This window comes from Thalassophryne amazonica, chromosome 22, assembly GCF_902500255.1.
Source record: "Thalassophryne amazonica chromosome 22, fThaAma1.1, whole genome shotgun sequence".
NCBI lineage: Eukaryota > Metazoa > Chordata > Actinopteri > Batrachoidiformes > Batrachoididae > Thalassophryne > Thalassophryne amazonica.
In genome coordinates, this window is record NC_047124.1 from 15,356,058 (window position 1) to 15,367,788 (window position 11,731).

Consider the following 11,731-nt stretch of genomic DNA (forward strand, 5'->3'; position numbering starts at 1 on the left):
AAGAGAACAGAATGCCAGAGCTGTGGTTTATGTTTTGCAGCCCCTTCTTATTTAGCAAGAGAATGGAAGTAAAAACAAACAAAATTCTCTTTTTCGTTTAAATAAAGGGAGCATGCAACAGTGCTACATGTCATCACATCCACCACACTGTGGAATCATCTTGGGTCTTGGATGACGGTAAGAATTTATCTGCTGCAGCAGCTAGGTGAGACGTAGGCATCATCTTGGCCTTCTCCAGCCACTGGAGTCCTCATGCAAGTGATACTCTTCATCTTAGCTTCCCTAACTAACCCTTTCTTGACACTAAGTCATTCCAGTGGTACCCGAGGATGCTCTGAAGAAACAAAGCCATGCAGTCATTACCAAAGCTCTTATGATCAAAAAGCTCCAGCACCCTAAAGACTTGGAATGTCATTCTCATGCAAAGGAATCAGCATCAGCAATCATTTAAATCATTGAAAACCTGGATGTGAGTCAATCCAGGATAACACTCTGACTTACTAGGGGAGCTATGACCACTACCTTTGCACTCCCCACCCCCAAGACTAAACTAAACCAGCTTTTATAGGTTCCTTAGATGACCGCAAAACACAATCAGGATGTTCCCAAAAATAAAAACTGGCCTCAAGCCAATTATCCAAGATGGTGTCCAAGATGGCTGCCAAAATAGGGTTTTTCTCACTAAAACACCTTTAAACAACATATAAACATATAAACAACTTCCTACCATTTATTTTGATAAGGGTCTATTGGCGGCCATTTTGGACGCCATTTTGAATCTTAAACCCATGAATGAATTTAGTTTAGGCACAAATGCACAAATCTTGGATAACTGGCTTGAGGCCAGTTTTTATTTTTGGGAACATCCTGATTGTGTTTTGGTGTCATCTAAGGAACCTAAAAAAGTTCGTTTGGTTTGGTCCGGTGGGGGGGGTGTGTGTGTGCAAAGGTAGTGGTCGTAGCTCCCCTAGTAACTTCTCAGTTGGCTTCTCTAGTGCAGCAGTCAGGGCCGTACGTACTTTGACTGCACAAAGTCCGCAGCGTCGTTCACAAAGTCAAGATCAGTCAACATTTCTGGCAGTGTTAAACTAAAACAAACGAATGAATGAATGAATAAAAATTCTGGTTATATGTCTGTATAAACAAGAGGCTTTATCCATGTGACTGAGTCTTTTTACAGATGGGAAAAGGCTGACCTCTGTTTGTCTGTGAATTTATTCCTTCACCCCAGGGGGCACCGTTTTGGCAACAGACACACATGCGTTACATCTCTCTCTGGTCATAATCTCATTGAGAGGTCTTTTTTAAAAAGAAAAAATAAATGGACTTAAATGCTCCACTTACTGCCGAGCTGCATAATTACAGCCAAACATGGGCTGTCCAGAAATGACACACATGCACACACGTGCACTCACAGAGGAAAAAAGACTTTCATAACTTTAACATATGAAATTAATTTTTAAAGCAGTTTTTAAAACACATACAAATAATCAGTAAAACACTAGAAAGTGCCATGAGAGGAATAAAATCAAATAGTTGGAGCGTGAGATCGATAGATAGATTGGGGCGGTGTTTGATGTTTTACAGACTGGACCGTTATGGTGAACAAGGAGCTGAGCCAGAAGTTGATCTAAGCTCCTATCCTCACATGTGGTCATGAGCTTTCAGTAATGAACGAAAGCTCGCGACCCAGGAGGGACTCTGAGTAGAGCCGCTGCTTCTTCACATCTTAAGGAGCCAGTTGAAGAGGTTTTGGGATCTGGTGAGGATGCCGCCTGGTTGACTCCTGACAGAGGTTTTCCAGACACATCCAATTGTGAGGAGGCTCAGGGGAAGACCCAGGACACACTGGAGGGATTACATCTCCCAGCTGGCTTCGGAATGCCTCGAAATCCCCCAGAAGTTACAGGATGAGGCACAGATAGGGAGGTGTGGGGATGAGCAGCTTATTCTGCTGTCACCATGACCTGGACCAGATAGGTGTCAGAAAATGAATGAATTAAAGGACACGCCTCATGTTTTTTAATGTCCCAGTTAGGAAGACAACATAAAAGTGTCTCTGCACATATGTGCTAATAATTAGTGATCTCTGATGTATTTTATTCCTTTCTCTCTGAGCTTTAGCAGGTACATTTACGGAAAATGTTTCACTCGGCAATCCTCTGCATTTTTCAGTGTGTGACGTCCAAATTAGCAAAACAGAAACATCCCAGTGACTGACAGACAGAGCGAAAAGAACCTGCTCCGTCCAAAAAAAACAAAGCTTCTGAGCTGCCATTCGGAAGTGATGGCTCAGATTTACAGAGAGGAGACGACACCCTTCACCCCGAATCTCTTAACTTTTTCATTGTCGGATTTTGAAGTCTAAAGTGTGGAGACGTGCTGGTTGCTGAAGCTGTGTACATGGACGTGGGACATTTAACGCTGTTTTTAACAGACTGCGTGGACACAGAGATGGGTTTGTACATTGGAAAATACATTATTTCCAGGAATTAATGGACAATATTTAACGTGCCACGATTGTGAGAGAGGCTGGAGCCGGCTTCGTGCGCACTTCTTTGTTCGTGTGAAGTTTACATTTTGGAAAACAGTATAACACAGTGAATCTGGCATGTTCAGCATTTTACCCCTTTTGTTGTGTTTTGTGGCTTTTTTATTTAATTATTTTTTTTGCTTTGAGGAGTTGGAGTGTGTGTATGTGTTTGTGTTGGCGTGTGTGCACTGCTGCTCATTGCCCCTCTCAGCTAACTGCGAAAAGGAGTGTCTCCAAGATGCTTGTTTTCCCCTGGCAGCAGATGTGTTTTTTTTAGATTTTATTGATAACAACATAATCGTGCACAAAGCTGAACCTGCAGCAGAGATGATTATTGACAGGCTGCGTTTCTGACTCATGGCTGTGCAGGTGCACAGACAGAGCTGCAGCTTTTACCATGACTGCATCAAAATGAACAGTTTGCACTTAAAAACAAGTCATCATAACATGACATCACACTTATGTCAACTTTGGAATTAATCTGTGACTCTGTTCTTAATGTTATCGGCTACATCCCATTGAAGCGCACGCTGGGATTCTTCTAGTTGCGACATCAATTGTCAGAAACACCCGAGTACTCACGAGTACTTTGTTTTTGGATACCTCCATAGCTGTTTGCTGCGAATGCCATATACTTTGAAACCTGTCACGGAAGTACACAAAGTAATCCTGGTGGCTCATTGGATGGTCACTAACAGCCTAAATCTAAACTGTTATGATTTTGGTGCGACATGTCCTTTAATGTATTATTGCCAATTCTTCAAAAGACATGTTATAAGCATTAACTTGAAGTCTGATTTTGACGTGTATGTGAATAACATATGTAATTAGCGTGATCTTTTTTCTCTGTCTCTTTAAAAAGGCCCATCATAAGCCAAAGTAACCATTGATGTCCTGCATCAAGGTGAGACGTGGGTGTCCCTTTGGCCTTTTCCAGCCACTGGCATCCTCAATGCTGAGTCACCTATGTGCTGGACAAGAGAAATAAGCCACATATCCAGTGGTATAGATGATGCTGCTTCTCAATACAAGGGGCGATTGAGAAGTTTTGAGCTTGACCCAGAAAAAAGTAGGGTGTGGCTCTCCATTGTTTACATTCTGAGAAACCAACATTTCTCAACATAGCACTCAGCGAGAAAAAACATTTCTCAACATAGCACCCAGCGAGAAAAATTTCACACGTTCTTGAGAAATGTACATGTGATACTTCTCATCTGTGTCTCCCTAAGTAACCGTTCATTTGACACAGTCATGCTAGTGGTACCCAAGGATCCTCCAAAGATACGTAGTGTCACAGACATCCAGTAGTCACCTTCGGTCAGTGGTTAGCATTCATGTTTCACAAGCATACAGTTAGACCCTTAGCACCAGGACTCTAAAGACTCCATATGTTCTGACCCAGAGACATGAATACATATGTCTACAAGTTTGATGGTTTTACAGCATACAGATGCATTTCTGATGGCAGAGTCCATGAAGTCATTGAATACCTCGGTTGTCGTCTTTATCAGGACACTCGCAAACCCAAACATGTTTCTCAACTGCTACAATCAGGGTATCCGATGATTACATAAAGCTCACAGATCATCCATGGAGCCAGTGTTCAAAAACATTTCTACGCCAACAAAGGCATTGAAGCCACCTGCTTCCACAACCCTACCCAACACCCAGTCCTACCAGGATGCAAGTGTCTTACATTAAATTCTGCCTGAATATTGGACTAATACACAAATATTGTGGAAATCAGGAAGGCGGTATGTCATTTTTTCTTTTACAGGATCATGTTATCAACCAGTGAAACTTAAATGGACTTGAGTTTGAGATGACTGCCGGTCTTTTCCGGTTTAGGCCACTGAGGAATGTGATTTACAAGATGCTGTATAACACCCGCTGTTGAGGAAAAAGGATGAATAGATCAAAGAAAGATTGTGACAAGCAGCATTCCTCATTCATGACTGTATAAGGAGAAGGCTTCAGTCATCCCACTGATACGCACGCTTTGCCCTTCCTCATGAACATTTCTGTTCTCTTAGTCAAATCATTTAGGACAATGATGGCTAATTTATTGAATTTTAAAGGTTTCTTTTTTCTTCAAAGCTTCACAGGAATTTTATCCTGAAAGCATTTCACCAAATGTGGTCACTTTACATTGAGTGTGTTGCTACAAAACAAGCAACAGGCAAACAACAAACATGTTAGCTTTGTAATTACACTACACTCCAATGCAGGTGTACTTAGTTTTTAGCAATGTTTTAAGGAAAAAACAAAGTGACTGTATCCAAATAATTAGTTCATAAATAAAGAATACAGTTGATGGTCTTAACGTGTTTTAGGAACAATTACATCTAACAGGAAACAGCCTGAGCTGTTCTTATGTAATTGACGGCATGAATGTCTCGGGATATGGTGGAGGTATGCAACAAAGTTTCACTCCTTTAACCCCGCGACACTGCCGTTACAGTTTGACTAATTGCACATTAAACAGTCAACACTCCCTTGATGTTTTGCTTTTATTCCTTCCTGTTGCTCTACAGCCAACAGAATTAGCAGCAGCAATTCTGGCGCCTGAATTGTCTGACTGCCTCTGCACTGTCTTTATTTATTTTATATTTTTTTATTGCACCGGTGCCAAACTCTCAGTCATGTGCAATAGGGTACAGTTAAGGTCGTTGCCTTGTGCAGTGCGACGCATCTACTTTGCACGGAAGTTGATCAGATTGATGATTTTGGCCTGTGGAATGTTGGGCAACTCCTCTTCAGATTTTGGTAGGAATTGGAACACATTGTTGATCCAATGCATCCCGATCATGCTTCATAGGTGATGTGTCTGGGATGTATGCAGTAAAGCCAGACTGATACGGATCATTTTTGTAGGGCAGATACTGAAAAATGGGGAATTAAAAAAAATTTCAATCATGATATATCTGCTAATGTATACGTAAACAGCAGCAATGATTACCAGTCTTTTGTTATCAAACCCTTAAGACAAAATGAAATGGATTTGAGATTTGACGTTTTACACTTTAGTCATCCATCCATCCATCCATCTTCTATACCAGCTTACTCCAAATAAAGGTCGTAGGCACTTTAATCACAAACTTTATTTTACATCGGCCAGCATTTGCATAAAAGACTGGCTGGTGGCATAGCAACCACATGTCTGTTGATACTGTAAAAACGCTCCCCTCTGATTGAAAATGAATGGCAGCTGCTTGCTTTGCCTGTGTCTCTTGTAGAGAAGGGGTGATGGGGGTCCAAGCCATGCTTGACATTATTGTAAACAAAATCTTCGGATCACCCTCTGCTGGACAAACCAAAGTGTTTTTCTGTTTGTTGTTTGTTTCCCAATGCTAGTGGGCTAACGTTAGTACAAAAACCCGCTAATGTCGCATAACACGATGCTAACAGACTAACAGTTGAGTGCCTCTACTATAAACAATGGGATTTATAATGTGCTATTACAAGTGACAATTTTGCTTAGAAATTTCTTACCGCACATCTTTAGGTAATTTCACATGTTGCCTGACAAAACCTCTAATCTAACTATGCCTTGTTTTTGAGTTGTTCACTGGACAGACTAGTTAAAATATAACAGACACCCACATTTGGGGTTCAGAAACCTATGGTGTAGATTGCATTTTGTCTTGTATCTCGACTCCGCGTCTTCGCCCAATCCCAAAAAATGTAGGCACAAACCAGTTTTCAAGCCCCGCCCACAGCGTCACCAATTGGACCTGTTCACATTTGGGCTGTGGCTGTTCAGTTTGTGATGCAACAACTTGACCTCATCTGTGCTTGTGAGAAGCTCTGATTTCAATCAGGAACTTGCCCCTTCAAGAGAGGATTGGGAAAAAAAGCTGTATACGTGCCAAGATGTGCGGTGAAAACTAACCAAACCCGGTGATATAACTGCAAAAAACACAAGCTTGAATGGAGTAACACTGAGTGAACCGATGGTGGCTTGTTGAATATGTTTTTGTTTGTGTTCGATCCTGCACTTCCTGAGGCGTGGAACCGAATCTGTTTCCCTGATGACCCAAACAGGCGTACAGCTGTTTTCTATGTGTATTTCACCAGATGAGCCCAAATCCTCAGCCTGCCCATATAAATAAATTCCCTTTCAGTTCTGTATCATCAGATGGCCCAGCAGTAAACAAAATGCACCCTCTTCTCTTTTCTTCACCCATTTCGCTTTCACCTTCTCCTTTTATCTCATTTGTCCGCCTCCACTTTTCTCGAACCCTTATTTTCCTTCGGTTTATCTCAACCATTAGTGCTCCATGTGGTTCCGATTGTTTTGTCAGCATTATAAAAAAAGTGTTTACTACAAAGAAACCACGAGGATAGGAATCCTAACAAACTTTATGATGCTTTGAGTTTTGTCAGCTGGAGGATACTGTAGCTGACTAATGATGAATGGCTTTGGAGAAAACAGTCCGAAACAGACAGAGCAGCTGCCAGTCAAACAACAGATAGTTTATTCCAGGAAATTAAGGTTTTTTTTTTCTTGTTTTTGTGGGAGATAAATTACATTAAGGTAGCAGAAAATTAGACGTGGACACATAGCTGCCTATTTTTAGAAAACAGGGATGGACTTTGGCCTATTGGGGTTCCGTAGGATGGAGGGTGCAGCACCAAAGCAGAGACCTGAAGGGACCTGCGGGCGTTAAATGATAACTTTTCTCCTTGGAGAAGCAGATTTCAGTGCTGCACTTGCAACAAAGTGCCATACGAAGACAGAGGGGATCAAACAATAACAGTATCAGAAATTCATAAAAAAAAAAGAAAAAGAAAATGATTAGATTAGATTATGCTTATTATTGTAATCTGTTTGTTTGCAGGTATAAAGACTACAGGGAACCCCCCTGGTCTCCAGAGGCTTATCAGTTCACCAAACAGTACTGGTGTGTGCTGGCTGCAAGACTGGCCTTTGTCATATTATTCCAGGTATGAGCTCACTCACACACACACACACACTCACACACACACACACACACACACACACACACACTGGGTGTGTTCCTGGGTGTTTTTGTGTGTGTGTGTGTGTGTGTGTCCGGTAAAATACAGTGAGTGAATGGGTCAATAAATTAGTGCACTCTCCCAGGTTGTATAATACAGTAACTCAAAAACAGAAAATACCATCATCTTGTAACTCATCAAATTAAAAGTACATATTTTGATGATGAACTGATTAGACCGTTAACATTGATGTACCACATCAATACAAAAAGCAGCTGTTTTGCTTATTTAATCGCTCTCTCTCTTTGCCATATCTGTCTGTCTGTCTGTCTGTCTGTCAATGCACTTGACTTGTTCTATATCTCAATACTGCAATACTCAATTTTTCAACTAGAGTTGCCATTTTTTTTCCCATGTAGCTAGAGCTGGTATAGTCTTGGCATATGCATGAAGGAAGTACGGGTTGTACTAAATACACTGTGCATACAAGTAGTACAGTACTTGGGGGTGGCATAACTATGGTGTAAAACCAGCATAACCCCTATGTAAAACCAGCATAAATCCAATGTAGGAAGGTTGGTGTTTATTGCCACTCTAGTTGTGAATTAATTTTAAATTCTGTCACTAAACTGACAATTGATGAATTAAATATATATTCTTGCAAGGTCCCCTTCCCTTAAATTCAATTACAGACTTCCTTGCAACTTCAGCCTTATGTCTTAAATAAAATCATAAACAAAAGACAAAAATCTTTCAAGTAAATTCCTATTATAGGCAACAAGTACAGTTTCTGGCACACTGGATCACATGAAGGCAATAGCAAATAAAGGTTATAGACGTTTTAAGTATTTATGGTACTCTGTGCAGTCTATATTTGAATTTCTGTCAATTAATCTAAAAGGAAGTTTTTAAATACTTAAAGGATGTTAGATATTCCACCAATAACAGCACTTAATTTTTTTTATTGTCTTGCATCGCAGAGGTATCACAAGGTGTAGACGTTCCACGAGATTTCACTGAACAATGACATCGGAGAAAGAATCACTACGAGGCTTAAACCCGGCAAAATCACTGTAGAAAGCAGGGAACAAGCATTTTAATTTTGGGGGAAGTGATGGCCTAGTGGTTAAAGTTTTGAGCTTGAGACCAGAGGATCCTCGGTTCAAATCCTAGCCTGACCGGAAAATCACTAAGGGCCCTTGGGCAAGGTCCTTAATCCCCTAGTTGCTCCTGGTATGTAGTGAGCACCTTGTATGGCAGCACCTTCACATCGTGGTGAATGTGAGGCATTATTGTAAAGTGCTTTGAGCTGATGCAGATGGAAAAGTGCTATATAAATGCAGTCTATTTACCAATTAATTTTGAAAGTTGGTTTGAAGTTGCTAAGATTACGGTATGTTGGTGCACCACCCTTGTTCCATTCTTAAGGGAGAATCCTGGATTCTGTCATCTGGAGTAACCAAACTAGGCAATGGTTGTGCTAAATCATCTAGTATATCATAGACCTTCATCCCACCTGAGGTTGAAGTTACATGCAGCTTGAAATGAGCTTGTCAGCTTCTTTCATTTCAAAGCCTAATTTCAGAGACCACCAAGGCCTTGGTCCGGGGACCTTTAGAATTAAATATATGGCTCTCTGCAACTTGTACTGAATAGAATTTAATCCAGCCCAAGGTAACTACAGCATTATAACAAACAAACAAACATTTCCATCATTTTTTTAAACTTTTTGAACAATCCTCAGTCAGATGGACAAACTGAGGTGAAAACATTGTCTCCTTGTGCAGTTGTACATGTAGAACAGACACTCCGGACTGGGTGAATCATTCCATATCCTCATCCTGATTTGGATTATTACCATATGCCTCAGCCATTTGAATTGATAAACAGCTCATTTTGTCTGTCTGCTTTCATGCCTCACAAACATATGTCTACCAAATGTCATTCAGCACCAAAGCTGTTGCAGAAGTTTTTTTCCATTTCCACCGCAGATAGTCTCTTCTTTAATGTCAGACATTTGAATTCAGAAAACTATTAATGAATAAAATTTTTACATATTTCTGTATCTACCATTTTACTTCTTGCATGCACCAGTAGTGTATGAAGTTAGTTCTGTGTTGTGAATTGTAGTCAGATTTAGACTGGGCCAGTCCATCATAGGCTATTTTCCCAGTCAAGGCTGGTACCCATTTACAGCTGGGTGGACTGGGACAGTGCAGAGAAAGTGTCTTGTCCAAGGATGCAGATAGGGAGCATGACCTGGACTCTAACCCAGGTTGAATTATTGGAAACTGAACTCTTTAACCCACTGAGCTACCTGCTCTGGTCACAGACCGAGGTCAAAATATTGGCCTAATGCTTATACATAAGGGATATTTAGAATTGGGGGGCACAGTGGATCAGTGGTAAGCATTGGTACGGTAGCCCAGAAAGGTCATACTTCCCTCTTCTTTCCATACCACTCTCTGTTTTTGTTCATCTTGCAGAACCTGGTGATGTTCCTCAGCCTCACTATCGACTGGGTGATCCCCGACATACCAAAAACCATCACGGAACAGCTCAAGCGGGAGAAGAAGCTGCTGGTTGACCTCTTCCTGCAGGAGGAGAAGGAAAAGTTCCAGCTCATTCGGAGTCTCTTCGTCAAGGATGCCACCGTCCACCCAGCGGCCCAGCAACTGGATGCAGGCCATGGATTCCCCAACCCAGGACGCTGCAGTACTCTATCCCAAGGTCTCGCACAAGGCCTGGCTGGAGACGAAGGAGGGGGGCCAAGGGCAAGGTGTCGGGCTGCCAGCTTCAGCCAGTTCAGCAGGAAGACTCCCTCATCTCCTGGAAATGAAAACGAGAATTCGAGACACACAGCGGTGTGATTTGTTGTGTGTAAAGATCAGTCAAGGCCCTGATGGAACGTGTTGATTGTTGGGATGTCTTATGTGTCTCGGTGTGTATGTGAAAGACAGAATAATGCTGTGATTATGGCATCACAACTGATTTTTTTTTAATGTGTGGCTTCATTTATTTGTGGTTAAAGTGCAATTCCCACACTGGTTTTGTGGGTTTGTACTCATCTATGTGTGCGTGATATTCTTACACTCGCTCTATGTTCATTGGTTTGTACACTGTTACTCAGTTTAGCGAGGCTGGCTAGCTTCATAGCGTAGAAAAGCAATAATTACCATAATAGGCTTAAAAAACAACTGCATATGAGGATCCTGAACGAGATGGCTTATAAGTAGTCGTGGCGACAGAATTTCACCACTTTATTTGCTTATGGTCTTGATATAGTCCAAGTTTTCAACCCAGAATTAGTAGTTCTAGGCATAACCTTGTAAAGATGTTGCTCCAGTTGATTCTGTGATGTACTTCAAAGGTTGATATCCAGGAGTCATCCTGAATCCTTCTCATGCCTCTGTATCTAAAATTACACTATCGCGTGATGGCTTTTATGTATTCAATGACTTAGCTGGATGAATGAGGTGGACCACCACCTTGATTCAAACCCAGGGTGTTGTCCCAGATTTGCAGATTTCTCCAACAGCATTATCCACATGGTTTCCACCTTCACGTCTCGATGATTGACTGTTTCTTCAATGAATAATGTTTGAAGGCTAGCAAAAAGCCAATTCTTGCAAACTGTGAATGGATATGAGAAGGTGACAATCTCAAGAGAATCAGTACTTCACAGACATTTCTTCATTTTGAAGTACAAGACTGATATGGATATATTCTGACAAGTTTATAGTACAGATCACGTCAGTCACCTGAACGAAAGATGTTTGACTTGCACAAAAGAAAGCTGACAGAACCCGCAGGCAGCCATAATGGACGTATTATTCTGCTGAAAAACAAACTGTGGCAACAACCATGAGTTTGTTGCTAATCCTGTTGATTCACTTGTATTTAGATAATTCTAGCTTGCTAGCTAGCTACTGTCAGGTCAACTAACTAGTGCTTTATTGTTGTTAGCTGTCTAGTTAGCACACTTAAAGCTTAGTTTTGCATGTTAACAGTGGAAATATCAGGAGAGCTGGGTATGGTGTTAACTACTAGCCTTCGGCAGGATTTATTTATTTATTTTTTAATTTGTTCACCGGCTACTGGCTCTGTTTTGAGAAGATAGTCAAAAGGTGTGGTCGGGATAGAATTAGGTATTTCTCTCGAAACCCAAGTGATTTTCTAACTACGAGGCCTTCTGATAATAAGGGTGTCGCTGCTAGCTACATCCTGACTAGCCAA

General features: G+C 41.2%; 1 protein-coding gene across 1 annotated transcript in view; it reads left to right on the top strand.

Annotated features, from left to right (window-relative positions):
* Positions 1 to 11,520, top strand: part of LOC117503839 (anoctamin-1-like) — a 127,235-nt gene extending 115,715 nt beyond the window's left edge. The window contains 2 exon segments of the mRNA XM_034163101.1: positions 7,375 to 7,480; positions 9,982 to 11,520. Coding sequence (XP_034018992.1) covers positions 7,375 to 7,480; positions 9,982 to 10,365 — 490 coding nt within the window. The 3' untranslated portion in view covers positions 10,366 to 11,520.
* Positions 11,521 to 11,731: the final 211 nt, after the last annotated feature.